The 27,914-nt window shown below is 48.4% G+C and overlaps 11 protein-coding genes across 11 annotated transcripts; 6 read left to right on the forward strand and 5 right to left on the reverse strand.

Moving 5' to 3' along the window:
• Positions 1–302: 302 nt before the first annotated feature.
• On the reverse strand, positions 303–1,766 carry FPSE_02970 (uncharacterized protein; the record flags this gene model as incomplete). The annotated part of the gene is made up of 2 exons (XM_009256089.1): positions 303–1,143; positions 1,198–1,766. 2 exons carry the CDS (start codon positions 1,764–1,766, stop codon positions 303–305), a joined length of 1,410 nt encoding a protein of 469 aa, XP_009254364.1.
• Positions 1,767–2,662: 896 nt separating this feature from the next.
• FPSE_02969 (uncharacterized protein) lies at positions 2,663–3,763 on the reverse strand (the record flags this gene model as incomplete). Its single annotated transcript, XM_009256088.1, has 4 exons — positions 2,663–3,211; positions 3,264–3,539; positions 3,633–3,668; positions 3,734–3,763. The coding sequence occupies 4 exons, from the start codon at positions 3,761–3,763 to the stop codon at positions 2,663–2,665; spliced, it is 891 nt and encodes a 296-aa protein (XP_009254363.1).
• Positions 3,764–9,641: 5,878 nt separating this feature from the next.
• Positions 9,642–9,931, forward strand: FPSE_02968 (uncharacterized protein; the record flags this gene model as incomplete). Its single annotated transcript, XM_009256087.1, has 3 exons — positions 9,642–9,692; positions 9,754–9,837; positions 9,929–9,931. 3 exons carry the CDS (start codon positions 9,642–9,644, stop codon positions 9,929–9,931), a joined length of 138 nt encoding a protein of 45 aa, XP_009254362.1.
• A 3,617-nt stretch (positions 9,932–13,548) lies between these two features.
• On the forward strand, positions 13,549–15,459 carry FPSE_02967 (uncharacterized protein; the record flags this gene model as incomplete). The annotated part of the gene is made up of 5 exons (XM_009256086.1): positions 13,549–13,598; positions 13,666–13,731; positions 13,786–14,268; positions 14,322–15,034; positions 15,086–15,459. 5 exons carry the CDS (start codon positions 13,549–13,551, stop codon positions 15,457–15,459), a joined length of 1,686 nt encoding a protein of 561 aa, XP_009254361.1.
• Positions 15,460–15,988: 529 nt separating this feature from the next.
• FPSE_02966 (uncharacterized protein) lies at positions 15,989–16,432 on the forward strand (the record flags this gene model as incomplete). Its single annotated transcript, XM_009256085.1, has 2 exons — positions 15,989–16,284; positions 16,339–16,432. The coding sequence occupies 2 exons, from the start codon at positions 15,989–15,991 to the stop codon at positions 16,430–16,432; spliced, it is 390 nt and encodes a 129-aa protein (XP_009254360.1).
• Positions 16,433–16,850: 418 nt separating this feature from the next.
• On the reverse strand, positions 16,851–17,525 carry FPSE_02965 (uncharacterized protein; the record flags this gene model as incomplete). The annotated part of the gene is made up of 2 exons (XM_009256084.1): positions 16,851–17,105; positions 17,163–17,525. 2 exons carry the CDS (start codon positions 17,523–17,525, stop codon positions 16,851–16,853), a joined length of 618 nt encoding a protein of 205 aa, XP_009254359.1.
• Positions 17,526–17,926: 401 nt separating this feature from the next.
• Positions 17,927–18,549, forward strand: FPSE_02964 (uncharacterized protein; the record flags this gene model as incomplete). The annotated part of the gene is made up of 2 exons (XM_009256083.1): positions 17,927–17,995; positions 18,049–18,549. The coding sequence occupies 2 exons, from the start codon at positions 17,927–17,929 to the stop codon at positions 18,547–18,549; spliced, it is 570 nt and encodes a 189-aa protein (XP_009254358.1).
• A 148-nt stretch (positions 18,550–18,697) lies between these two features.
• FPSE_02963 (uncharacterized protein) lies at positions 18,698–19,229 on the reverse strand (the record flags this gene model as incomplete). The annotated part of the gene is made up of 3 exons (XM_009256082.1): positions 18,698–18,811; positions 18,861–18,931; positions 18,986–19,229. The coding sequence occupies 3 exons, from the start codon at positions 19,227–19,229 to the stop codon at positions 18,698–18,700; spliced, it is 429 nt and encodes a 142-aa protein (XP_009254357.1).
• Positions 19,230–19,648: 419 nt separating this feature from the next.
• On the forward strand, positions 19,649–23,153 carry FPSE_02962 (uncharacterized protein; the record flags this gene model as incomplete). Its single annotated transcript, XM_009256081.1, has 4 exons — positions 19,649–19,720; positions 19,774–20,255; positions 20,306–21,887; positions 21,939–23,153. The coding sequence occupies 4 exons, from the start codon at positions 19,649–19,651 to the stop codon at positions 23,151–23,153; spliced, it is 3,351 nt and encodes a 1,116-aa protein (XP_009254356.1).
• A 3,209-nt stretch (positions 23,154–26,362) lies between these two features.
• On the forward strand, positions 26,363–26,660 carry FPSE_02961 (uncharacterized protein; the record flags this gene model as incomplete). Its single annotated transcript, XM_009256080.1, has 2 exons — positions 26,363–26,462; positions 26,530–26,660. 2 exons carry the CDS (start codon positions 26,363–26,365, stop codon positions 26,658–26,660), a joined length of 231 nt encoding a protein of 76 aa, XP_009254355.1.
• Positions 26,661–27,548: 888 nt separating this feature from the next.
• FPSE_02960 (uncharacterized protein) lies at positions 27,549–27,858 on the reverse strand (the record flags this gene model as incomplete). Its single annotated transcript, XM_009256079.1, has 2 exons — positions 27,549–27,611; positions 27,661–27,858. 2 exons carry the CDS (start codon positions 27,856–27,858, stop codon positions 27,549–27,551), a joined length of 261 nt encoding a protein of 86 aa, XP_009254354.1.
• Between the last annotated feature and the right edge of the window lie 56 nt (positions 27,859–27,914).

The following is a 27,914-nucleotide window of genomic DNA, read 5'->3' on the forward strand; positions in this document are numbered from 1 at the left end:
AATTTTGATGCCCCTTATGCGCCGCTTGTGTGGCCGTGACAATGATGCTCATACGCGACAAGCTGTTATCACATGAAAAATCCCCAATTGTTTTATTCATTCCCGGGTATAAATACTGTCCCTCCTCTTGGGCTGCTAAATAGTGCTTTTGTATTGTGTGAGAAAAAGGTTGCTTCTTTGAACTTCACCTACTATGACTCAAAGCTGCAGAGTGAAGGACAAAAGTCAGTATTTGGCTTTGAAATTCATATGCAACCACCAAATTATCCCTCCTCTTGCCATAAACGACCGTCCTACTAACCTCATGTCATGGCAACATCGCCGTTGGTATGCGCAGCCGTACCTTTATGTTCACCCGATATGGCAGCACCATCAGTCTTTGATATTAAACTTTGGCAACCTGGACAGTTGTGGACGATCTCATGGGCAAAGACATCACAGTCGATGCAAAAGTGTTGTCCGCAAACCTCACATGCATAGCGGCCGCTCTCGCTGACGCCTTTGGCTGTCTTTGGCGCGCCACTGTCTTCCTTGGACTTGTCGTGCCCTTTGTTCTTCGGTGGCTCAGGAAAGGGCGCAAGACATGAAAAACAGCCTGCTGAGGTGGTGGCTTTGGCCCAAGGTACTTCGATCCAGTTCCTTAGCGGAAACAAATGGTGGTATGATCGGGCCAGATGCGTGGACAGAATAAGCGTAAGATCGCACGATGGGCACTCAGAGGGGATACGGCACACGCGAGCGCCGCAACGGGTGCAGAGATAACCTTCGCGGCAAGGCCGATTGTGACAGGCGCAGTAACTCGTCGTCCCGTTTGGAACAAGCGTCCGGGATGGGAACCCCATCATGAGCAGGCTGGCTGTGCTCTGCTCAACCGTGCGCGTCACTGGGGGCGTTGTGGCTGCGAGGAAGAGTTCGCGGAAGTGAACCTCGTCCATTGCGATATTGTATTGTGACCCATCGCCGGCATTTGTCCGTGAGCAGAGATCTGCGCAGATGGCCAGATGGGCGGACAATCCGACAATGGAAACGCGTATTCGGTCTGTGATGAGGTTGCCGATGGTCTCGTGGATATCGCCAGGGTCGCTCGATAATAGGGCGCCGTAGATAATAAAAACTTCTCGCGTACCGTGGGAGGGCGCATGGCTGTAGCACGTTAGCTTGATGGCCCTTTCCTGACGATGACAGCATCGAACTCACAATAGAGCTCCTCGACACATCTCGAGAGCGTTCTGCAAACTTGGGTTTCCTTGAGGATCTTGACTCTCCAATCCCTTTAGCTTATCTAAATGTTCCGCTGGGTTTCCTCCCACGTCGCTGACTCTGACAGCAACACCATCGCGCATGCCAATAATACCTAGCTGCGAAATGGGGTTCTGCTCAAAGAACTCCCGTACAAAAGCAACCGCATAGCTCAGCATAAGGCGGTATCTCGTCGGTAGAAGGTCCTTTTCTATCATAGCAAACGACATGTCCAGCACAAGCACCATATGCCGAATGATTCCTCTCTGTAGCGGTGTTGTGTCGCGTAGTAGTCGCTTTCGCTTCTCGGCTTCGAGTACGTTGATACTCAGGACGCCGTCTTGATCCTCCTCTGGTAGACCCGTCTCCCAAGTCCGCTTCGAGACTTCCCAAGCTCTAGCTGAGTCGCCTTTTCTCGATTTTGAGGATTTGCCTTTCGGTGCTTGGGGATTGTCGTTGGAGACGCGATGGTCCATGAGGTCGTCGTCCGACATGTCGCCGACATACTCGCCGTCGGAGTCAGCCATGGTCGTGCGTAGTATAGGTATATTTTTTGAATATAAAAATTGACGGAGGAAATGGAAGAAAGAGGAACAATGACTGTCGTGTGATGGTGGTGACGAAATTAAGTGTACAAGGCTGAGATGGTTGCACAGCCTTGCCGTGGCAGATCCACTCTTAGGATCTTTAGAGTTGATCGCCCAGCCAATAGCGTATGTGCAAAAACAAGCTTGCGAGTTGTAAGTCGGCAGAAGCATTCACCTTAATACCAGTATATATTGATGAGTGAGCTGTACTTCGTCCTAGGTAAGGTATCGGAAATACAGATGGAGATAACTATATCATATTACATTTCCTTCACCGAGAACTAACAGTATTTGGTCGTTAATCACATTTCGAGATATAAGTAATATGTGTAAGAATTGTTACTTGATTAACCGAATCTAAATTTGATTTCCTTATGCATTAGTCGCTCATCAGGGTATAACTACGATCGAAAACTAATCACTACTATATACAAGCCAAAGGGTACTAAATCTTCCCACCGTAGCATGTAAAAAAAGACATAACCCAGTAAAATCTTGACCAATAAATCCCATTGGCAAAGCTGGACGTAATTCCTCCTCTCGCAAGCCCAACAATAATCGCGTGCCGGCTGCCCTTGATGCAAAGTACCCAATCATCCGTCGTTCTATCGCATCCCCATTGAATCGCATTGGGTACGTTGGAACCACCCAGACTCAAAAAAGAGTGCCATCCTCATTTTGAAACTTCAAGCAAAAAATCATGTTCATAACGTGTGTACGTCGTTCGACCGTGAGCTGGGTCGTCGAGTGTAAGGAGGGATATCGAAACCGAAAAGTACGCCGCCAAACGCCGTCCCAAAAGCAAAACCCGCAACAATGTTGAAATCAGTGCTGCATTAAGGGTAGGTGTTGGTGACAGGCATCGGCCAGTCGTCTTCCGTGATGCTGGACCAGAAGACCCAGACCATGATGACTGAAAGCAGAGTGAAGAGCGTTTGGAAAAGAGCGCCGTCGATCTTTCCGCTTGTGCCGTCGCAGATGTACTTGCTGACAGCGTAGTTGAAGACTTGTCCGATGGCAAAAAGGAGCCCGGCAGCGGCAAGGTAAATCATAGGGCGCGTCTCGCCGAGAATTCGGACAACCAGGATGGCCTCGAGGACAAAGTAGGCGACGAGGAAGATCAGAGGAACAAGCTGATAAAGGACATAAAGGGCGATGTTTCGGTTTTTAGGACCGTCGTGGCTCGAGTCCCAATAGCCAGTCCACGAGAGGCCAGTGTCGAGGGCGATATAGCCAGTTCCGACGAGTAAAACGCCAGCCGAGATGACAATAAGAGCGATCGAGAGAGGAGTACCGTCATCGATGATCTGGTAGCCTACTACAGCATTGAGCATTAGAATCCAACAGGTGGCAATGATCATGCCGATGTGGATAGCGGAGAAGGCCTGGTAATGTCAGTACATGGTTCGACAGACGTCAGTTGAGCTGGAAACTTACAACTCTAACAGTGCTGTTCAGAGGAAACTCTCCGACGGAAAAGATCTCGCATATGCTGATGATGATGTAGCCGGTGAGGAATAATTGCATCTCCCTTCGGCCAACAGCTGCTCGCTTCTTCTCTGATCGCAGCAGGAGAAAGCCGGCAGTAGCAATGGCAATGCCGGCAAGGAGAATAGAACCCAAGTTTCCGAGGTGTCGTCCCCCGCTCAGAGAGATACCCTTGAGCTCACATCCTCCCCATTCACCATTCTGGTCGTTTTTGGGAGACAGAAGCTATTGACGATCAGTACAGGTCCCCATTGTTTTTCCAGCTCCACTCCACCATGACGATTGATGGGTAGGTAGATCAGGTAATTAATAACGTACATTGCAAACTGGGAGAGTAGAATCTCTGCAAAAGTCCTGTAGCACGTTGTGATTAGAATTTGATCTCAATGCTGTTCAACAATGGAAAGTCGAGGGCGTACATGAAAGTTTCCAAATTCGGTAGACCCCATTGTGATTGCGGATGCGTAACTCCTCGATCAAAGGGGGTACACGTCCACTAGCAACCACAATTGGGGAGAGGACGGTTGTTTAAAATCGACCGAGTAACGCAGCGACAGGCGACGGCGACGATGGGACAAAGGAAAGCGGTATCGTGAAATAATTCGTCGAGTTTTCGTATGTGAAGATGTAAAGTGGAAACAGGGAAAAAAGAGAAACGAGGATTTTCCCGACCCCTTGTCGTGTTGAGGTAAATCGAGCGGTGGTTGAACTTGCTTGGCTTGGATTGACGGTGTCGTTGCTAGGACGGGGCTGCGGTGGCTGGTGGAACGACGAGCTGTAATTTCGCGGTGTGTCCAGACAGCTCCCCCAGTTAAGAATGCACTGTAGCAGATTTGCGACAGACAATCCGGAAGCTTTGGAAGAGAAACAGGTCGAATTGTAATAGAGAGAGAAAAAGAGGCGATGCAAGATCTAAGCAGGTGCTTGCGATGACGGGCAGCAACAGCAAGATTGGATAGGACAGGACAGGATATTACAGAAAAAGCTGGTTTCCATGCGCGCACGCGAAGAAGGAGAGGCGAAACGGGCCAATATAAGATTAAAACAGCCCAGCGGGACTTTAGCAGGTTTTTGGGTGGTCTGGTCTCAGCGGGAGCGGAGGAGCAGACGGGCTGGGCTAAACTGAGCTAGTCACTAAGTGATGGACGGTCCAAGGGCCAATTCAGGGCAGCTCCATCCCAGGGTCGCATCACAGTTTAGTGCAGTCTAAGCCAGAATCAGAGCAATGCTGGCAGGGTCGAATTGGATGGCAACCTCCAATTTGTTCCGTCGGTTGCCTTGGCTTGCCTTGCTGCTTTGACTCGATGCGATGCATGCCTGCCCTGCCCGTCTGTTGTGTTGTTTGGCAGATTCGGGCAAGTGCTATGTAGCCAGCCCCACGAGCATCAACTTCCAGTTCCACTGAGTTGCCTTCTCATCATCACCCCCGGTAAACTAAAACGCAGGTACCTAACAGGGGGCATATCATGCCCTCTGAGAGTTCGTCTGAGTGGCTACCTCCAGCGGATCAAGACTTGAATGTCAACAGATTTGTGGGCGGTGATTGGCTTGGGGCATCAAATTACGATGGGCCACGCTTGATGAGACCGGGGGGTTCAGTGAGATTGCTGTTGCATAGAGACAACTTTTTGTTGTGCTTTTAGGGTGTTGATACCCGTATTCTTCGGCAAATGCACTAAGCTATGATACTTGATCGCTGGTCTGTCCGAGGGAGAAAACAGTTCAAGGGTGAATATGGCATCATATCGTTAAACTATCGAACCCCTCAGTGATGGGGGGATGAACAAGAGGGAGGGGGCGGGCATTCGGTGATGGCGAAAGAATCTGTAGGTATTGCTTTGTTCGTCCAATTGCTTCTCGCTCGTATCGGTGCATAATAGCCAGGCCTGCCACTTTGATCAAACAACGTCACATTTTAACGGCTTCTTCCAGCCAAGACAGTGAGAAAAAACAATATGCAAGTCACCATGTGGGGAAGCAGTCAGTAATAAGCCGGCTCAGTACCTGTTCCAATGCGATTGAATTCAGCCACCGCATATTAATTGGATTCTACTCGGTGGAGTCTATATTTCTTATTCTTTGGTTCCTTCCGTCTTGTACCTTGTCATTTCCTCATCATCGGTCTTGACCATCTGATAATTGACTGAATCGATATCGTATCGTGTCTGTCCTTGAATCCGGACGCTACCTATTAGACAACGCACTGAAAGGATGTGGAAAGGCCGGACCTAGTGCAGCCGTTTCGTTTCACTCTACCAATTGCGGTCTAAAGCAAATTGCAGTCTTGGCACTTACATCAAAGGCGCTCTGCGTTCAATGCTCGACGATCTTACTCTTGCGGTCGCTTTCGTGAGTTCGAACGAGCTGGGCTGCCTCGATTATTGCTTTCTGTCCTTTGCGTCTGATGTTTTCATTTCTCCAGAGAACGAATAATACTCTAGAGTGTGAAGATACATATCCAGCAGGCCCGGTCCCTGTCCAATATGTCGCCATTTAATTCCTATGACATGCCCTTGGATGTCCCATGTCTCCCCTCAAGATCAGGTCGCCAAACTTGGAAGCTCGATTAGCCAAGGGAATCATCATTTTACCCGCCACACCCGACCAAAGAAGCTGTGTGGTTGATTGAGACAAGCCCAATATGCTTGCAATTTCCTCTGGGTTGTCATTGTCAGTCCCAATCCACTAACCCAGATCAGATCCGAGTTATATCCGTAGCGTGTGGCTACGGCCTCCGGCCCAACGTTAGCCTCTGGCTACTCTGTAGATCAACCACACAACACAACGCACCAGCCACGTCGCAAGTGTGGCCCAGTTACTATTGTTGATTGATATTCACTGCAATTTCCTCTTGAGTATCTGTATTCCCACCATCCTTCTAGGCTAAAAATCCAAGGTTCCCAGCTCTTTGACATCAGCGTACAGATGACAGCACTCAATCTGATCTTCGGTGCAGCCGACACCAGCAGGGTCTTTGTTTCAGGATCATGACAGAATTGCTTCATTGACTCTTGTGGGTTAAAGGCTTAACTCTTGAATACGATTGGTGCTTCAAGTTTGTTTCAGGCCCGGTTTTCAACACCACAGCTGCATATCTACCTTGCTTCTGCGCTCTACCCCGAGGAAAAGACAAGATGAAGATCTTTCTGAAGATCTATCTAGGTCATGCTCTCATGTGGCGCAGCGGATTACACGTTGGCTCGTGGCTGTGCGTCACACTTCAGTTCTTTTGGTGCGGCAAAGATGCTTCACTTGGGCCCGTGTGACTGCTTCTACGGTTGACACGTGTAACGGTGACGATTGGGAGGCAAATCCTCTTATCTTGTACAAGCGACCACTTCAGCTTCTTTACCAGTTCGTGGCAGCTTTCAGAGATTGTGGGGTGTTTTTGCTTTTGGACTATTAGTTCGCGATTCGCCAAGCAGTCATGCATAATGAGACAAAATGCTGCAACTAAGCACGATATGAAACATTAGTTCAGCGCAACAAATAACCAGGCATTCCGGTAAAGAGAAGGTAAACAATCAAGCTTCCTGCTAATAAGTTGACTAGTTGTGTTGACCTTGTCAAATGTCGACACCGTGGGTATAGGGTATTTCCAGTACTAGTCAACATAGGTAGCTTCTTCACTTCCTACCTACATATCATGCGTGATTAAGTGAAGCCATTCAACCATAGTATGTCTAACTAGGAGCCTACAAGTCCCTTTGTTTACATAGATTCACGTATAGATAAATTAGGCTGTGAATGGTCCAAGTGTTGTTGATGATCCGGCATGTTGCCCAACATATTACGACAGTAACAGCAGACACATCAACTTTACGTGGCTTAACAATATATCACAATTAATATTACTTCGCATTGTAAACAGGATCCCGTTGTATAGTCTCGACTCATCTTACAAGCTGAGATCTTGAGCAACCTACCTAGTTCTAGAAGCAACAAAGAACTATTATTAGACTAAGAAAGTTTACATACCCAGAGGAGGCTTCAGAGTTCAAGACTACACCCGAAGAGCCATACCACAACTAAGCCGTATATTAGTTATATTAAAAAAGTGGTCTGTACTCTGTACCTGCAGCGGGATTGCCGCTGGACCCTTGATGTGCAACATTGGCAGTGACACTCACCTGATGGACACAAAAATAGCAACCATTGGTTTCACATATATTAACTAGCTGGATGGAAGAGAACCTTATGTACTACAATTGATACGTTGTCATGACCTGGCTAGAGTGCAAATATAAACTAACCTTGATGTGCTGAATATGTGGAAAGCGACTATACTCCTACTGTCAGTTGGAGTGTAATGTTGCAAGCAGTGTTACTGGACTCACGATCCAAAGTTCGCTATTCTACTCAAAAGTGATGTATACTCGAGTTCCCATTACCAACGAGCGCACAAACATCATGTGGCCTCCTGTAAATAGTATGTTGGCGATACGATGATATCCCAGTTGTGGCTTGAGTATATCCTGCCTATTTGATTCCACGAATGGAAGAGTGTCGGAAATATCACCCCCTTCTCTGCGTTTCTCATCAAGGTTCACCTAATTCTACTTCAGGTTGGTCTTTACGTTGTTTGCCTTGCGTTTTCTCTCTAGCAATGTAGACGGTAGAGGTGATACATGATATTTAGGCAAGTCTTTTCGGTTCTCTTTCTCAGAACCTTGCTCGCTGTTCGGCTTTGTTGTAGTAACTTTTTGAGCTACTAACTTTGATACACTGAAATCCCTCGCCTTTAGCACGCGGTATGATCCAAAGAGCTCGTGAGTCACAGTGCTGGACAAACTGCGATAACAAGTGATGCTGGGATCAGAATGTTTGAGCAAATCTGATAGATGTCTCTGTGTTTAATAGAGCTAGGAGATACTCTACAGTTTGGCTAGGATATATGCCTTTACGAAAGACATCTGTTGCACTACCTGTGGCCACTTCTAACTGACTACGTTACATGCAGTCTTGTCACTTATTTGGAGAATTTAGTACTTCAGAAATCAACAAATTTAGCTCGATTTCTTTAAAGAATGGGTAGAAATACAAGTCAGCGCGAGCGTATGGCGGATTGCGTCGTCGAAACCATCGCCTGTTAATACAACTTCTTATTTATCTAGACAGATAGGAATGGTTATCTAGACTTTTCTGCCAGTGACATCCAGTCTACTCTCTCGAATAGCTTCCTGTTCCATACATCATGTGAGCATCTACCAGCGCGCCATACCGATGAAACACCAAAAGCGATAGGGCAAGCAATGGAACACACATGTCTAGTTGATATGTATGCAATCTTAACTCCATACTTCAGATCTACTTCACAGGTAACCTATAGTTGCGTGACGGTGATAGGATGTCGCAAGATCTGTATCCTGCCACGGACATAGTTACTCAAAAGGCAGATTTATGCCATGATTAGTAACCATTTCCTCACAATCATATGGGAGCTTTCTATAAGCTTGAACCATTATCATGCGATTTAAAAGACACCATTTAAGGCAGGGTTCTTGTCAGAGGGAGACACTAGAAGTCTGAAATAGGGAGCTTACCTCTCGTTAAGGCTTCCGCACATCCATGCTGCAACTAAAGTCCATATTTCGCTCACGAACTGGCACTCCCGATGCATAACTTGAGAGTACAGTCTAAAGAGTCAGACACCTAAACACTTAGAAAGGGTCTCGCATGACAAAATAGGAGGCAGATGAAGATCAACACCGAAGGGTATGTATCTGCATGTAGCTGCAGAGTCGCGTATATTTTATCAGGGTCCCGCATTCCCTAAGAACTGTTGACTTCTCAAATGAAAGTGAAGAATGAAGTTATGGAAATTACGTATTACAGGTAAAAGTCTATGAGATGAGACCTTCATCTACTAGTTGATGATTCATCTGTAGGTAGTGTTTCTCAATACTGTCTTCTGTTTCTGCGTCATAAAAGCCCCCCGGAAGAAGTTCTGCCATGAGTCTCATACGTCAGTAAGACAGTATCATTAAAGAAAGGTGAAGTGACCATAGACTCATACGATAGATTGACCAGCTCTACAATCCATAGCTCACATCGATGCCATTTCAGGAGGGCAAGGTCGAGCTTAACGGCTCTAAGGATGCCTGTAACTACAGATCAGCGTTAACCGCTGAACGATGAAAGAAACACCACCTATCGACTCATCATTTTAGTGATTATTGTAGAAGATTTCTGACACTGGAAGAGAGGCCCCCCTCGCTCAACGGAGAGGGGGAGTTCTGTACGTGGCTGTAAATTTACCGACAGACCGAGACGGATATTCCTCATGACAGGGTCATCGGTAACTAAATCATCTTGAATTCAGACACGATGGTATTTGGTCGATGTAGCTTTAATCCTCATTGGAACTTTGTTATGATTGTATGTTGAGTAGGTTGCCTAAGCACCATTCTACCTAGCAGTGCTACTACCATCATACTAGAAAACCAACTATCGCATTGGGATATTATTGTTCACACCTACGTCTTTGGATGTATTTGCTCTTGATAACAAACCGAGCAACTACGTGAGTTAATCGTAGTAGTGTTTGACAACGTAGACAGGGTTTGTGGAGAGGGTGCCATATTGTATTTTAAATCTGATATTCGCAAACTTAGTAAACTCACATAAAAAATGTCCGTTTTTATTTGGCCAAAGAGTATGTTCTCCCTGTAAGGATGCTATGTGGTATACATGAAGTATAACTTCCGAGACACTTTCGATCGTAATAAAAATGAGCCGTGAACTTGACGTTAATACTCGGAAGCGACAGTAGAGATAATAGTAGTCAAGTTTAGTAAAGCCAGAGGGTTCACGGACGAAGTGTAATCAACCTCAACTTTCTAGGATACTCCATCAAAGCACACGCTCGTGCAAATGAGTCCTCGGTGGATCATCTGGGTGGTTCTAGGAAATAATACACTGAGGGTAGCTCACCATAAACTTAGAGAGAAAGTATCTTCGTTCGGCATTATTTCTTAGACTCCGATGACAGGGTCTCATCTGACAAGATGCTGGACCCCGACAAATAAATCACGCGATTAGAAACAAGCGGACCAATGTAGTTGAAGAGTTTTGACAACTTGTTCGCCAAGGGGTCGGTCAACACCAGATCGACATGCCTTCGTCTGAACCCTGCTGAACGGCTTTGCAAGTAGTTTGATAGCAGCCCAAGTTGGTGGTAGAGTTGCGACTTCAATAGACATCTTCGCCTGGAATTTCGGCCCGTGTTGAACTGCAGTTCTGATAGATCAAAGTTTACCGCTCTATCGTTCTAGATTGATGGAGCAGTTCGTTGCATAAATTCAATATCTAATCGAGGCCCGCAGGACTCGATACCAAGGGACCCAGTGACGTAGATGGTATCCACCGCGAGTCAAGCGGGCCCGCCAAAGCTGTTGACATTAACAAGGCGATAGGCTCAAGATGAAATGACTGCGAACCTGAATTTACCCTGGATGATTGATTGTGTGAGTGGAACTGGAAGAAGGTTGAGATTTCCATCTTCCCTCTTTGCGGCAGCGTAGCTTGGAGTGGAGGACAAAGAGTACTTGAGGAGTACATCAAACTCTTTTTCTCTTCCCCAGACTCGTTCATCGCTAGGGGTTGCTTAGTTTGTGGAGAGAACAACCTCGTGAACACTGATTTCGTGGGGAAACGAGGATAGATTTGGGGTGACCGCTTTTAATTTTGGACCTGCTGTTGATCTCGGTTGCAGAATGTGGCTGCTGCGTGAGATGGCTTAAAGACTCATGACTGGGACATGGTGTAACAAAATACGAGAGAGACCACCAGAATATAGCAGTCTCTTGGTGAGTAGAGATTACGGCAGATTGGTACAAACAACCCGCGTGAACTCCAACTCTTGTCAGGAGGGAAATACTTGAACCTGTATATTCCCAGATGACAGTCGCCCAGTTCCAACTGAACGGGAAACCGGACATGTGACTGACCATATTTACACAGCCTTGACAGCGATAGCGAGTCAGATCCAAGAGTTCCAGGCTGCCAGGTAGCAGCGCTTCATCTGACTTGTCTCAGCTGAAGATAGATCTTCAAGGTGGCATTGTTCTTGTGTTATAGCATTGATGATGGATTCTAATAACGAACTGATCAGCTAATAAGAATAAACACATGTGAACCCCCACCTTTGCGTTCCAACGTCTTGGCACTGTAGCTCTCTAACGCGTCGGGCACCCCACACTCACGATAGTGCCCAAAGTGACTGACGACGGACGGGAAGCTTGCCCCGAGCGCCCATTGTAAAACCGTGGAGACATGCCCGCAGCGTGGAGTCTAGGGGCTTTCTTATCGGGCTGGCGAGACTGGGGGGGGGGGCATGTGAAATATTTATGAGATGACGACGAGGCCAAAGACAGATAAAAACGCCCGTTAAATTTCAGAGTTTGGGACTATGGGAAATGGGTGGAATTACCCCTGAGAAAACAGCGCAAAGGCGAAACGAAGAGAGTCAATTGACTGATGATCATGCAAGAGCAAGATTAAGGCAGATTACCTACCAAAGCAGGCAGGGCATATTCGCTAATACGTGAGATAGAGTAATAGATCGGACACCAACAGCCTGCTAACATTGTCTGTCTGCCTGTACTCGATCATGGAGGCTCCTCCTACGGATACCTGCCCAGACTCGACCTCCTGAAAGCCATCCCCTGAGAAGTGACTTCCCGTACATACTATTTTCCAGAAGCCGTCCCTTCCCCTTGCTTCCTTCAATGGAGTTTTAGTTGTCGACTTGTCCAGTTCAATTCTGCTGCCCTTCATCTCTAGCCAATTTCCTTCAATTCTCCCTTCTCTATCTTTGACCTTCATCAACAATTTACTCTTGTTGCACTGTTTCCCTCACCCTAAAGTCGATCGTTTTTTCCACGCCGGCTGTCCAGTCCAGTTCATGATCGTTGCCCCTGCTGCTGTCTCGCCTGACTATTTATCGGGATTCGTCACTTGTTGCATCTACTGCCCACCGGCTTGAGCTCCTGTCTCAATCGTGGTCATCTGCCTACCGTCTATCGCTCCAACCCCAGTTCCAGGTCCAGACCCGGCTCCAACCACGCGCTGCCCTACAGCCGTTCCCCCAGTCGCGACTCCATCTTAGACAGGCAGAATTGTCTGACTGGTTTGCTTTGAAGATCGCTTGTTAATCTAGCAAAGCGTCTGTCGCAAGGTATCGTTTCCAGCAATACCTGACATTACTCCGCGCAATCCGCCCGTACCGCCGCACACGCATTGTATTTGTCGTGTCTTGCTTGGCTCTCGGATCGCAAGTCACTCCAAAGTACCTGATCCCCAATTACACGCTGCTGAGTGACGCACTTGGAGCTGCCGCCAACCAGGGGTCCCAACAAGGCCTGCATACAGACAGCGTCTCTCTCAACTGACCAGGAACCCACACGCCCAATCGAACCCGCGCTTCTGTCAGGTATCGCTATCTTTTGCTGGGTAGTTTAGGTGTTTTTGCCTGTTTACCAGCCAGATTTTATTCACTTTTTGCCGATTAAATCCTGCAATAGACGCTGATAGACCCTGATTACCGTACCGTACGGCCACCCCCCGGTCACCCGACCCCATCTTTCCCATTCCCCTCCGTCTTTCGCTGGGCCGTTCGAGGTGCCGATGACCTCGTTGTTTCTCGGCCTTTCCTTTTCTCTTCCCGTACCTTTTACCTTCATTCTCTTTGCAGAAGGGCGCTGCTGCTTAACAGCCCCATCCTCCCAAAATTCCTCCCTCACGATCTTCACGTCTTCCCTCAAACATTCCACTGCGGACCCTACGTCCTGATAACCACCAACACCAAGACCCGGACTCGCAAGCGACGTCATTGCTCGCGTCCCGCAGCGACCACGATCGTGATTACGACGACGACGATAGCGACGATACTAACCCCGACCGCCACCACGACGTCGCCAAATCTAAACGTCGTTCGTCTTATTCCGGCTCCGAGTCGTCGTGGACCGACACCGGTGATATCGGCGAGCAGCTCGCTGACGAACACGACCCTGTTCGTCTACAGCTTGGTTCCGATATAGAGGACGAGCTTCTAGCCAACGTCCACCGTCGGCAACCCAAGCACGGCAATCAAAAGAGAGTTCGAATTCAGGATTCAAATTCTCATCACCGTTCTTCCCGGTCCCGATCTGCCCTTATCAATAAGGAGGCTATCGAGGTCCCTAACTTCAACCCTCCAGGTCCTTCACGTGTTGAACGTATACTCGGTACCATCATGGCAGGACGTACAGGATCAATCCATGGCCTCACTGGCAAGGCCCTGATGTAAGAATCACTGAACTTGGTCTATCTTGCCCAGTCGCGTGCTAACATGATGAAGCTACTTCACTAGTATCTTTGTATCACTAGGTGTTTTCCTCTTTGGATACGATCAGGGTGTCATGTCTGGAATTATTACGTAGGTCTTGATAGTAGAATAACTCTATTTTATCGTCGGCTAATCATTCTCCAGCGGCCCATACTTTATGGATTATTTTGGTCACCCTTCAAAGGCCTATGTTGGTACTATGGTGGCTATCCTGGAGATTGGCGCATTTATCACTTCCTTGATGGTCGGTCGCATTGGAGATATTATCGGACGACGACGGACTATTTTCTACGGTTCATGCGTCTTCTTCATCGGAGGTGCACTTCAGACACTGGCTACTTCTATGCCTATGATGATGGCTGGCCGTTTCGTTGCCGGTTTTGGCGTTGGTGCTCTCTCGACTATCGTGCCCGTTTACCAATCCGAGATTTCGCCGCCTCACAATCGAGGAAAGTTGGCCTGCATTGAGTTCACAGGAAACATCGTCGGCTACGCTACATCTGTCTGGGTCGATTACGGCTGCGGCTACATCGAGAATGACTATTCCTGGCGCATCCCTCTCGGATTGCAATGTATTATGGGCGCCCTCCTCGGCCTGGGCAGTCTTGTAATTGTTGAATCCCCTCGGTATGTTTAACATGTTTCCAGCACCACTGGGAGTAGCTCGCTAATTTTTGTAGATGGCTTTTGGATAACGATCATGACGAAGAGGGTATGGTTGTTATTGCCAACTTGTATGGTGGCGGTGACATTCATGACCCCAAGGCCCGAGACGAGTACCGCGAGATCAAGATGAATGTCCTTCTTCAGCGACAGGAAGGCGAGCGCACATACAAGGATATGTTCCGTCGATACAAGACTCGCGTTTTCATCGCCATGTCCGCTCAGGCGCTCGCTCAACTCAACGGTATCAACGTTATTTCTTACTATGCGCCTTATGTCTTTGAGTCTGCCGGCTGGGTTGGCCATGATGCCGTCCTCATGACTGGTTTCAACAGTCTCACCTATCTCATGTCAACAATCCCACCATGGTACCTGGTTGATCGTTGGGGACGACGCAAGATTCTTCTTTCTGGTGCTACAGCCATGGCTATCTCACTATCACTCATCTCTTACTTCTTATTCCTCGATATCAAGTGGACTCCACGATTGGTCGTTTTGTTTGTCATGATCTACAACGCTGCTTTTGGCTACTCATGGGGACCCATCCCCTGGCTGTACCCACCTGAGATTCTCCCCCTCAGCATTCGATCCAAGGGTGCCAGTTTGTCGACAGCAACAAACTGGGCCGCCAACTGGTTGGTAGGAGAAATGACACCAATTCTCCAGGAATGGATCAAGTGGCGCATGTATCTTGTTCATGCCTTCTTCTGTGTGGTCAGTGTGGTCGTTGGTAAGCTCCCTTGTCTAAGATATTATGATAGTATCACTAACATCTCATCAGTTTACTTCATTTACCCCGAGACTTGTGGTGTCCGCCTGGAAGACATGGATTCGCTCTTTGGAGACGCAAGTACTGTTGCTGGCACGCCCTCGTTACACGGCACTGAAACTGGCTCCTTGATGAGAGGTGGATCTCCTGTCGGATCATCTCGTGGACTTATCGGGCCCTCATCTGCAATTCCCGGCCTTTCTCTAGATCCTCCTACTATCGACGATGACAATAAGTCCCAGATGCAGAGTGGCGCTGATGAACGAGGCGTTGGTGGCTGGCTTTCAAGAGTTGTCGGCCGAAACCGATCCGATAGCGGCAGCAGCGCGCAAGGCCGTTATGCTCCCCTTGGTCAACAGGAAGAAGGGCGGCGTAACGACCGTTGATGAAGTGCTTGAAGTTGGTTGATAGACGAATATCTGCATATAGATGGCGCATAAGACGCCGGATGTGTTATCATCTGGACAAAGACGGCGAAATGACGTCTTGGAAGGAAGCGGAGTCACTGGATGGGAAGAATTGGTTGATTACGTTCGAGCAAGGGAGGCATTTACGACTTGAGGTGATGTTAAGTTTTAGACGAGGATTGTTGCATTTCTTTTGGTATCTACGGACCGATATATTTTTAGACCGGATCCTCATGGAGTTAGACGGCTGATGCCATGGCCTATATACCACACATAATGAGAGAGCGGTTGAATTATCAACAAGGAAATACCCCGTTTGATAGATATGACTATTTCAGTACGCTACGTTCATTTGTTCAACGCGTGCCTGTACCGGGCTTCCATCATCAAGTTGAAGTCTACTTAGCTGTTTATTCGACCAGCGAAAGTGGGTCTACGCCGCTATGCAACTTCTTGCCATCACGAATTGTCAATATTAAACCTCTTACACAAACCACATTCAATCATAATGGCGAGCACAACTCAAATATCACACGCATACCGTAGCCTGTATCGAAATATCCTCAAAGCAGTACAGTATTCATCCCCCGCTCGTTTCGTGGCACGCGATCAGCTTAGAAGGGCCTTTCGCGAGCCCGGTGCCACCTACGATGAGAGAGGCATCAAGCGGACCAACTGGTTCCTGGAGGCTGCAGCCAAGGAGAAGGGGATGGAGCACAGGATTCTGAAAAACCTGCTGCGAGTTCAGAAGATGAGGTTTCGAAAGAGGGGATATTCCTCTTATGATCCGCTAAAATATGCAGAGTGAGTTTCAACAACTAAATCTTTGAATGAGATGTGCTGATGAAACGGATGAAGTAATGAGACGAAAGTGGCGAACGCTACAGCGTATAATCACTACGATATGACAATTGCTATGCTTAACAAGAGCATGGGAACACTGTTGCGCTGAGCCTTGGTGAATTCTGTGGGTTGAACGTTGGAAGAACAATTGCGACTGCTCTATTTGGTCTCACATTGGCCAGGGAGATCGATGAGCCTGATGGATGGATAAAATAGGGCGCAGGACCTGCAAATTAGATGTATAATACAGGCACGGAGAAAAGCGCACCACAAGGGCTCATGTCGCATGTTTGGGTAGTTGATTTTACGGATATTATTTGAATACAATCTGAGATGGGCGTTCTCAGGCCCGCAGATAAAGGTCCGTACTGATAGTACATGTATGATACATTAGACGTAAACGCATTCCTTAATGGGCTAACCGAACCCTTTCAACGCCTTAACAAATATGATGCTGCACCCTTCTCCCGTCATTTTCATCTTCATTCATGCTTAATGGGTTTCTTATCAACGTTCAGGAGGAAGCTCTACTCCTCACCTGGAATAGCGATATCGACACCAAGTTCCTCAAGAAAGACCTGGTTCAAGCTAGAACCGTCTCTGCTGTAAATCCAGTCACCCATAGCAGTGCCCTCCTTCTGGTCCTGACCCTCGCCGAGAAGGCACCAGTCGTAGCGCTTGGGGCCCGAGATGGGCGATGCCAGCCAAATCTGCTTGTTGGGGGGCTGCTTGTTGATGACATATGTGCCCTTACCAGGCCAGTCGATGGTGAGGACTCCAGCCTGCGTACGAGATTATTAGCAAGTGCACCATGGAAACGATCGTGAAGCTATACGTACCGAGAATTCAACGTCAATATCCTCGCGCTGGTCCTGAAGCTCCTCGAATCTGTTGACAACATTGTCGAGGTACTCATCGGCAATCTCATGATACTCTTGCTCGGTAATGTCGGCGACAGCAGCAGTAGGCTCAACTTGCTCGGTTTCTGTCAAAGGCTTGGCGGGATCCTCAGTGTCAGGCATGATACCCTTCTTGCGGGACACTGTAGTCGAGAAGTTGCGCTGAGAGAGATTTGGGCAGACGGCGAGACGTGAAGCATAGGCCATGGTTGCGACGCGGAAGCTGGAGCGGCAGACTGGCGTCGAAGAGCGGATGGCTTGCGAAGCCATGCGGGAAGCTTGAGATGCGATTTGTCGAGACATTTTGGAATTCGATAGGTGAGATCGGAAGATGTTGTTTGGGTAGTACGAGCCGAGGATCGATGAAATAGTCTTGGGTCAAGCTCGGAATCAGATTTGCTTTTATGGTTTTGGTCAATCGCTCTTATTCAGAGTGCTGATGATTGAAAGTTGCATGCAATGGAGCAAGCTCCCCGCCGTTCTCCATGAGGTGCAGCAATAAGCGGCCAATCACGCCACGGTTTGCAGTAAAGAAAGTACGTATCTCAGGGCAGCTTCCGCACCCCGTCATCAGCTCCGCGCCGTCTTCCGCCCAAGCAAGCCCCACCACCGACCGCTTCAACCTAAAGGTGCTTTACACGACACCTCGTCTACGACCAGTCAAGGTATTATTTTCAAGGCATGAAGAGCCTTTGTCTTCAATTATGATCAACGCATTTCTGGTCTTCAATGGCCAAGGTCAGCCCCGTCTGACCAAGTTCTACACTCAGCTGGTATGTTATCCTCTTCCCTCATGTTGTCCTAAACTCATCATGCGCCCTGGCAGGAAACGAGCATACAACAGCGCCTCATATCCGAAATCTTTACCCTCGTATCGAACCGACCAGCCGGATCTTGCAACTTCCTACCTCTCCCACCTATGCTTGCCGCTTCCGGCACCTCTCACACGTCCTCCGAGGAGCAGAACGATGTCCCTACACTCGTAACCTACCGCAACTATGCGACTCTTTACTTTATTGTTATCTCCACCTCGACCGAATCGCCTCTCGCATTGATCGACCTTATTCAAGTTTACGTGGAGGCCCTCGATAAGCTCTTTGAGAACGTCTGCGAGCTTGACCTAATATTTAACTTCGAAACTCTACATTCTACGCTATCGGAGATGATAATAGGAGGTGTCGTAATAGAGACAAATCTGGATCGCATTGTCTCGGGGGTCAAGGCGCAAGGAACAGTTGCAAAGAGACCTGTCAATGAAGGCAGAGGGCCCACTGGTCTGGGAAGTGGACTTGGTATGGGCGCCAACTTTGCTTGGTCGGGACGATAATGATCATAACAAATTGAGTGAGGTGGAATAAAGGCATGCCAGAGCCGAGTACAAGATGCACCTGCTCAAAGAGGTATTCATACATTTTATGCCTCCACGAGAGTAACGCCAAACTCCGAGACTTTGAATATTGCAAATATAGAATACACTATTTCGACTCGGGCTCGTCTTTCGGGGGAGCAAAAGGTGGCGCATCCGCTCGTCTTTCGTATCGCTTTTCGGGATCGACGGTACCAAAGAGATATTGCGTCTTTTTTCGGATCTTGCATCAGGTTAGCGATATGCGATTCAAAGCGACAGAACATGCGAACCTCTTCAGAAGGCTTGTACTTCTGACCCCACCATTCGAACTCGGAGTAGAAGAAGAGCCAAACCAGGGCAGCTAAGAGCTGGGTCAGTCGATGTGTAGAATAACGTCATTCAGAATTTTATATACCAATAATCGTCAAAAGCTGAGCGGTCTTGACAAACTTGATCCATCGAGGCGCTCGACTTGCCATGATGATGCGACGCTTGTACTTCTTCTCAAATCGTAGTTGTTGCTGGACGGTGAGTTGCTTGAAGTTGGGAGGCCACATCTTTCGCGCCTTGTAAGGATTGGTAGCTACCGTCAAAGGAGCCTTCTTGAGAAGACTTTCCTTTGACGATGAGGCCATACGACGGACCAGAGTCGAGAACATTGTGACTAAATCGATGAGGTCGCGGTAGTCGAATTGCTTAAAGATCTGATATCGAGCTTCGCATGATGGCGTCGCAGTTGGAGATTCTCCAATAGGGGCGCCACGCTATCGCCACAGCACAGCCACGGCTCACACACGAGCAGGAACCAGTGGGCAGGAGGAAAGAATACACCAACCTGAATTCGGTGCAAGTCAGTGTCGTGTATTTTTTGCACCCTTGACGCACTTGCCCCGCGATTTTCACCCCTCCTTCTTGTCAGTTCGATTTCAATTCCTTACAAAGGTGTGACTCAAAAATTTCCAGTGAGATTTCGAGGTATGTGTGCCAATTTTCGTCCCAAACTACCTTCATGATCTAGAAGAATACCAACTGACCTGGATCCATTTCTTTTTTTCATAGGTCTTGTCCATTTGCGAAGATGGCTTCCACCGATGCCGTTCCCAAGGCCATGGAGTCTCTCCACATCTCCAAGACCAAGGAACTCAAAGGTGTAAGTTCGATTTGCTGTGACTTTCACAAAATATCTATTCTAACTGTTCCTAGACTGAGAAGCGAGATACCCTCATTGCCATTGAGAAGAAATACCAAAAAATATGGGAGGACCAACATGTCTTCGAAGCCGACTCTCCCAGCACCACCGAGGTGCCCCTCCATTCCGTGTCCGCCGCCGAGCTTCGGGAACAGCAGCCAAAGTTCTTTGGATGCATGGCTTATCCCTATATGAACGGAACTCTGCACGCTGGTCACTCGTTCTCCGTCAGTAAGGTCGAGTTCGCCGCTGGCGTTGCTCGCATGCAGGGCAAGCGTACTCTCTTCCCCATGGGTTTCCACTGCACTGGTATGCCAATCAAGGCTTGTGCCGACAAGCTCGTCAACGAGGTTAAGAAGTTTGGCCAAGACTTCTCAGGCTACAAGGAGGAGGAGGAGTCCGTTGTTGAGGAGGCCCCCAAGGCCCAGACCAAGGAAGATATCACCAAGTTCAAGGCGACCAAGGGAAAGGCTGCGGCAAAGACCGTGAAGATGAAGTGCGTTTCTTGATATGAATCGTTCAAAACTATACTAACGGCTTTGACAGGTACCAATTCCAAATTATGCAAGCTATTGGTATTTCCACCGAGGAGATTCACAAATTTGCCGACCCTCAGTACTGGCTTCAACACTTCCCTCCCCTGTGCCGGGAAGACCTCACCAACTTTGGATGTCGTATCGACTGGCGCCGATCCTTTGTCACTACCGATGCCAACCCCTACTACGACGCCTTTGTTCGATGGCAGATGAACCGCCTCAAGGAGCTGAACAAGATCAAGTTCGGCAAGCGATACACTATCTACTCTATTAAGGACGGCCAGCCCTGCATGGACCACGACCGATCTGATGGTGAGGGTGCTGGCCCTCAGGAGTATACTGCTCTGAAGCTCAAGGTTCTTGAGTGGGCTCCCAAGGCCGCTGAGGCCCTCAAGGGTAAGCTGCCCGAGCAAGCAAACGTGTACTGCGTTCCTGCTACTCTGCGTCCGGAGACGATGTACGGCCAAACTTGCTGTTTTGTCGGCCCCAAGATTACCTACGGCATCTTCAAGGTCAACGAGACCGACTACTATGTCATGACTGAGCGAGCTGCGAGAAACATGGCTTACCAGGGCATCTTTGCTAAGGAAGGAGTTATCGAGCAAAGGGCTGAAGTTGGGGGCGCTGATCTTGTAGGCACCCTGGTTGACGCTCCCCTGTCCCTTCACAAGGAGGGAGTCCGCATTTTGCCTATGGAGACTGTCCTTCCTACCAAGGGCACTGGTGTTGTCACCTCTGTGCCTTCTGACAGTCCCGATGATTACGCTACCGTGACCGATCTGGCCAAGAAGGCCGACTACTATGGTATCACAAAGGAGTGGGCTGAGCTCGAGATCTTCCCCATTATTGAGACACCTAGCTATGGTGACCTCTGCGCTCCCTTCCTGGTCAAGAAGCTCAAGATCGCTTCTCCCAAGGACACAAAACAGCTTGAAGAGGCTAAGGAGCTGGCTTACAAGGAGGGTTTCTACCAAGGTGTTCTTAAGGTTGGCGAGTTCAAGGGCGAGAAGGTTGAGGTTGCCAAGCCCAAGGTTCGACAACAGATGATCAATGCTGGCCAGGCCTTCGCCTACTCTGAGCCTGAGCGCAAGGTCACCAGTCGATCTGGAGATGACTGTATTGTCTCTCTGATGGACCAGTGGTACCTGGACTACGGTGAGGAGTCATGGAAGAAGACCACCCTCGACTGGGTCGAGAACGGCTTGAACACATACACGGCGGAGACCAAGAACCAATTCGAGGGAGTCTTGAACTGGCTCAACCAGTGGGCTTGCGCCCGAAGCTTCGGTCTTGGTTCCAAGTTGCCCTGGGATCCCCAGTTCTTGGTTGAGAGTCTGAGTGATTCAACCATCTACATGGCCTACTACACAATCGCTCACTACCTGCACAATGACATTTTCGGAAAGACCAAGGGCCTAGCAAACATCGGACCTGAGGCTATGACGGATGAAGTCTGGGACTATGTCTTCTGCCGCGGGGAGCTGACTGATGAGGTCCTCAACAGCAAAATCCCTAAGGAGACTCTCGAGAAAATGCGCCGCGAGTTCGAGTACTTTTACCCCCTCGACGTGCGTGTGTCCGGCAAGGATTTGGTAAGTCACAAATACCAGGGTTTCTGTTTCAAAAACTAACATTTATCTTAGATCCCCAACCATCTGAGTATGCATCTCTACTGCCACACTGCGCTTTTCCCTCGCGAGTACTGGCCCCGAAGCATCCGAGCCAACGGCCATCTGATGCTCAACGGCGAGAAGATGAGCAAGAGTACCGGTAACTTCATGACTCTCCGAGATCTTACACAGAAGTACGGAGCGGATGCTTCTCGAATTGCGCTTGCCGATGCCGGTGACGGTGTGAACGACGCCAACTTCGAGGAAGACGTTGCCGATACCAACATCCTGCGACTGTACACTCTCAAGGAGTGGTGCGAGGAGATGGTCCAGGATCAAGATCAGCTTCGAACTGGCGAGTTCAACTCGTTCCAGGACGCTCTTCTCATCAATGATCTAAATGCTGTCACCAAGGAGGCTGTTGAGCAATATGCCAACACCAACTACAAGCTGGCCCTGAAGGCTGGTCTCTATGAGTTGACAAGCGCTCGTGACTTTTACCGCGAGGCCTGCGCAGCAGCCAATATCAAGATGCACAAGGATGTTGTTCTCCGATACATTGAGGTGCAGACTCTGCTTCTGGCTGTCTTTGCTCCTCACTGGTCCGAATACATCTGGCTCGAGGTGCTGAAGAAAGAAGGCACTATTCACAACGCTCGATTCCCTGAGATCCAGGAGGTTGATGCTTCCCTATCGGCGAAGCGCGATTACGTGCGAAACACTGCTTCCAACATTAACTCAGCTGAGGGTCACCAGTTGAAGAAGAAGGCCAAGGGCAAGGAGACATCATTCGATCCCAAGAAGCCCAAGAAGCTCACGATCTTCGTCGCTGACAAGTTCCCCGCATGGCAGGCCAAGTACATTGACCTTCTTAAGGAGATGTGGAACACTGAGACCAAGTCCGTCAACGACAAGGAGCTCAACGGCAAGATTGGCAAGATGGGAGAGATGAAGAAGGCTATGCCATTCGTGCAGAACCTCAAGAGACGACTCCAGGCTGGCGAGCCAGCAAGTGCGGTGCTTGAGCAAAAGCTTGCATTCGACGAGAAGGAGACTCTCCAGCAAATGGTTCCTGGACTGAAGCGAACTGGAGGTCTGGCTGTTTGCGACGTGATCGCAGTAGAGCAGGGAACTCAGAAGGGCGTTTCCCTGACGGATGGCGGTAAAGAAGTTGATATCTCAGCACCAAATGCCGAGCACGCCGTTCCTGGCCAACCAACGTTTTACTTTGAAAACGTCGAGGCTTAAGTGTGGATACTTTGAACGAAAATAAAAGATTTCCCTGTCGTTATGATTTGGTGTTTAGACAAAGTACGTAGGGATGTACTCAGACCGACCGAGGAGGTTGCGCGTTCCTGCGTGGAATGTGGGTGCATGTGGGTTAAGAGATGTTTGTTTGAGTTAAAAATGGAAAGGTTGCCGATCAAGTATATTAGAGAAGGCTTGTTTTTTGTTACGCCCTGCCCAGTAATATGTGACTGCCATGGCATGGCATGGGATGGACAATGCCCATGATGTGGAAGCGGACGTGTTCACAGATATGCAATAAGCCTCATGCCGTTCCATGCAGACTAAAAGTGAGGCCCCGGCTACCTCAGCTGCCAAGTTCAGCTCGGCTTAGTCTGGTCTGTAGGTAGGCTATGTTCAGGGTGTGGTTGTCTACTTGTGCATGTGCATGTGCATGTGTGAGTGTATGAGATGAGCTGACTGTGTATTGCCATCCAACCATGGTCACAATCACAGTCACCGTCAATAGTGACAAGATGGAAATAGAACAAACAGAGTGAGCAGGCATAATAAGCAACAGGCGGCACACGATTGATTGATTGCCAAGTAGCCAAGTCTTACCATAAAGTTCCAGAACTCTACGGGATCATGGATCGATACAGTTTGCAAGGTTGAGGAAAACAAGCAGGGATGGGAAGGGAATTAGCATTAGCGAGGCGAAAGGAAGGAGACGAAGGCTGGGGCGAGGCAACGTCCTTTGATAGATTGATTTGTTTCAATGTAGGGATGAATTTTCATTAAGATGATTGATTGTCCTGTAATAATGTGAAGGACCGAGTTTATTTTTGTTTTTCGTTTTTCATCTCTTTCTCCGGCGGGACAGGGGATGGAAATGGGCATGAAATTAATTTCAATAGGAATATTTCCGTCTGCAATCGATTCAATCCATCGGACGTTCTGTAACAAACCCCTGGAGATATGGATGATGTTCCATCAAAGAAAGTGTCCGGGGCAGTGGACAATCTAACAAGCAAAAGGGGCCCCAAAAGCTTGATCATGCGAAAATATGGAGTTTTCTGGGTCGGTAAAAAGGAGAGCGAATTCAAGGGACCTTGTTATTATCCTCACTGTATAGAGTACTGTACAGAGTACGATATTGAGGTATTGATACATGCAAAAATGGTATGTACTTGTTTACGCGTCCGCCTGTTGCGGTAAAGATGGAAGAGGCTAAAGAGAACCGGCAGAGAAGGGACGGGAGCCGGGGTTGGAAGGGATCAGAACAGGACTGCAAAGCCGTGGAACCACTATAACAGCCCGGTTAAGCTAAGGTATGTATTGATTTACAAGGGTCCAAGTCATGATAGAGTGGTAAAGTGATCGATCATGGCGCTGTGTGAAGAGAGACCCGGTTGGCCCCCGGGCTGTGGCTTATGTGTATATGTACGTGTTGTAATCCAATAATTAATGCATGTGACAAGGAAAACAACAGGTTATTGATTGAGTGATTGAGTGGCTGGGGATAATCATTCTTGGGTTGTCTCCTTTTTACCGTTACCCCTTGAATCTTGAATGTATCATGTATCATATCTGCCATGGCCATGGTCACAGCCTGGTCATGGCTGTTTTTATTTTGCTTGCGCGTCAGGAACCACAATAAAATTCAAACACAGATCTGCACTTTATTAGTCCGAGCCGCAACAACGATCCTGGGTCATGGCGTCCAATGAGGATGACTGCCGCTATTTGCGCAGGAGTTTTTGAGTATGGGCATCTCCAGTTATCATCTTGGGGATATTCCTTAGTTTAGTTGGTGGTACTCTGTAATAACAACTGCTATAGTCAACTAGGTAGTGGTCAAAACCCCCCCAACATTTTATCCTTTTTTTAGATTGTATTCAAGGTTAGTTGAGTGTATCCGTAGCCTACCTTAGTGTATGTACACTGTATGTCCTTGTTCTTTGCCTTGATCTAAATGCTGGCTTGCGCAATCCCACCTCCACTATCCCCAAGCAGACTAAAGATGCCAACCACTAAACATCTGTTACAGGCCCATATTATCTCCCTTCTCCAAAGATCTACAACGATACAGTGTAAGTGGGATTAGAGATGGAGGCATTTCAAAAACTTGGTTACTAAACTCATGACGCAACTTGTTGTCCTTTGTTGCTGTTGAAACTCTCAAGTCAACAACCAAGAATGTCAACGGGTAACTCAAGTCCTTGTCTATAGCCGATAACTAACTGATAACCGTCCTGCAGCACGGTTATGCTTAGCACTAAAGATAGCCCATCCTTCCATCGGGCTCCCGTAGTGGTGTGCACCCATCAAAAGCCATGTCAGGTCAGGTCAGGTCAAGCTTTTCGTTCTCCTGCATGTGGCGGCAGATGGACGCTGATCGATTGGTTGATCTAGCAACATAACGTCCTCATGCACGCACGCACGCACGCTATGCATCAGCAAGAGGTGGCTGGAGTTAGTTATCCCAACTGTTTTGTTTTCTCGTTGACGCATGCCGCTTGGCTGAGTGATTATTGAATTCGTACATGGTCATGACCATAGCCATGGTCACAGCCGCGTCAACCTGTAGACATCTATCCATGTTGAGGACTGGGAATGAACTGCTTGACTCAGTCGCCCTGTTTTGCCCTGCACTGTAGATTGCGTTGATCACCCTCTAAGCTTGTTCCTCGATGCCTTGATTTTTCGTCAATAAAAACGATAAAAGTTAAAAAAAGAGGTCAGAGTGGAGCCATCAACTTCTGTAACTGACGCACCGGATCAACTTCCTCGTTGAGGCCCTGGCTCTTGTATTGGGTGATATCGAACTCATCCTGGCAGTGGAGTCGTTCCGTGCGACGCAAAGACAATGTCTACTATGTATGTGGGCCTCTAGTTGAGCCTTGCTCGGGGATGACCCTCAGCAATAGCAGGTTGGGATGATGCAACCGCCCCTGGGGCCTTGCGTACGTACTTACGGTACGGTACATGATACATGATACATTGCATTTCATTAATAGTAATAGTAGACAAATTCACTGACAATCCTTGCGACCTCAATGGGTATATAGGAGTCGAAGCTCTCCTGTTCATCCAGTCCTTTCCTCATTCTCATCATCCACTCTACAACTACAACAATCGCTATACCAACACTCGTTTAAACAACCTCGATCTACTTCTCTTTCGACCTTTTACCCAAACAAACCCAACAAACCAAACCAACCTTCAAAATGCACGCCTCCGCTGCCGTCCTCGCTTTCGTCGCTGTTGCGGCTGCTGCCCAGACCCCTGTGGCCCCCGTTGCTACTCCCATCGCTACTCCCGGTGCCCGTTAGTCCACCCTTCCATCTCACGATAACTTTATTTCCATTTCATCAACTAACATCCTTCTTCACAGCTACCAACGGTACTAAGCCCGGTCACGGCTCTGGTTCCGGCTCCGGCTCCGGCTCCCAGACCCCCTCCGGCGCCGCTGCCCTTGGCCTCAGCGGTCTTGCTGGTGCCCTCGCCATTGCCCTTGCTCTGTAAATGTCTCTCAATGAGACTTTCTCAGAGTTGGTGGATATGAGGATCCTGCGACAGACAACCTTGCAGGGTTCTGGAGGAATCGTGCTGGTGCGCGTTTAACTTTCGATGGAGATAGATCGGGTTTTCGATTGTCCCGACTAGAATAGAATAGATCAATGGAGCGTGATCGCTCCAGCTACATTAATACTAATCGCATACCACCATTTAAACCATTCGCTTTGTGAAGCTTCTCTTGTGTTCTGCCGTGTTGTACAACCCTTCTCACTTGAGCCTCTGCACCCTTGCTTATCTCTGGACGCTCACCTACAACCCTTAAATTGCAGGGTAGTAAAATAAGACCCAACCGGAAGATTGTGTTCCGCAGTCGTTCTCTTTCAAACGCTAGACTACCGCATCTTGGTACGGCCAGTCAGTCTCAAATATCGTGACAGGGGGTGGTGGAATTTCGGTCATCGTAAGTTGATTCTCGCTCCTTGGCCAGCCCATGCGAATAAACCAAGAAGTGAAGTGTGCTTGTCTTCCTTGGCTGGGACAAACTTAACATCCTTCCCGTTCCGTGATTCCGTCACCCTTACAGGTCGACTGATTATGGTGGCTACACAAGACTGATACAACATATGTCGACCAGGATCAAATGCACTCTGGAGGCTCCTTCCCGTCCCACCGAAGAAGGATTTATTTGCTCAAGTCGGGTCGAGGGCGTTGCGAGAATGAAAATTCCGATGTTTTCTGTCGTATCGCTTTGTACCAGGTTTCACCAAATGACTTGAGGACCTGATACGATTGTCGTAGTCGCGGCGCGGCGCAGCAGCACAAGTCTGCCCTATGGATTCTCCTCACATGGTAGCTGCAATTTGTATTGTGTTTCTATCATGATTTTCGGTTGGCTCAGGCGGTGATGGGAACCTGCCCGTCAGAGGCGCCTGAAGTGGGAGGCTTTGGTAGATCGTCCTGGGAAATATTAGCTGACGAAACACGGTATATGGCGCACATAACATACCAAGTCAAATATAACTCGGATCATGAGACTGCAGCTGGGGCAGACAGCGATATCCTGCTCATCTAGCAAGTCCTCTAGGGTGATCTGAAACTTGTCGCCACAAGGACAAGGGAACTGGTAAACTCCCATGGCCTCATCAAAGGTCATGTCCTCGATCTCGACCTCGTCGTAAATGGAAATACCCTCGTCGTCGGACATTTTACTGGTTTGTTTGGATGGTTGATACTGTTAGTTTTGGTGAGTAAGGTTCAAAG

This window comes from Fusarium pseudograminearum, chromosome 3 (assembly GCF_000303195.2).
Source record: "Fusarium pseudograminearum CS3096 chromosome 3, whole genome shotgun sequence".
Lineage (NCBI taxonomy): Eukaryota > Fungi > Ascomycota > Sordariomycetes > Hypocreales > Nectriaceae > Fusarium > Fusarium pseudograminearum.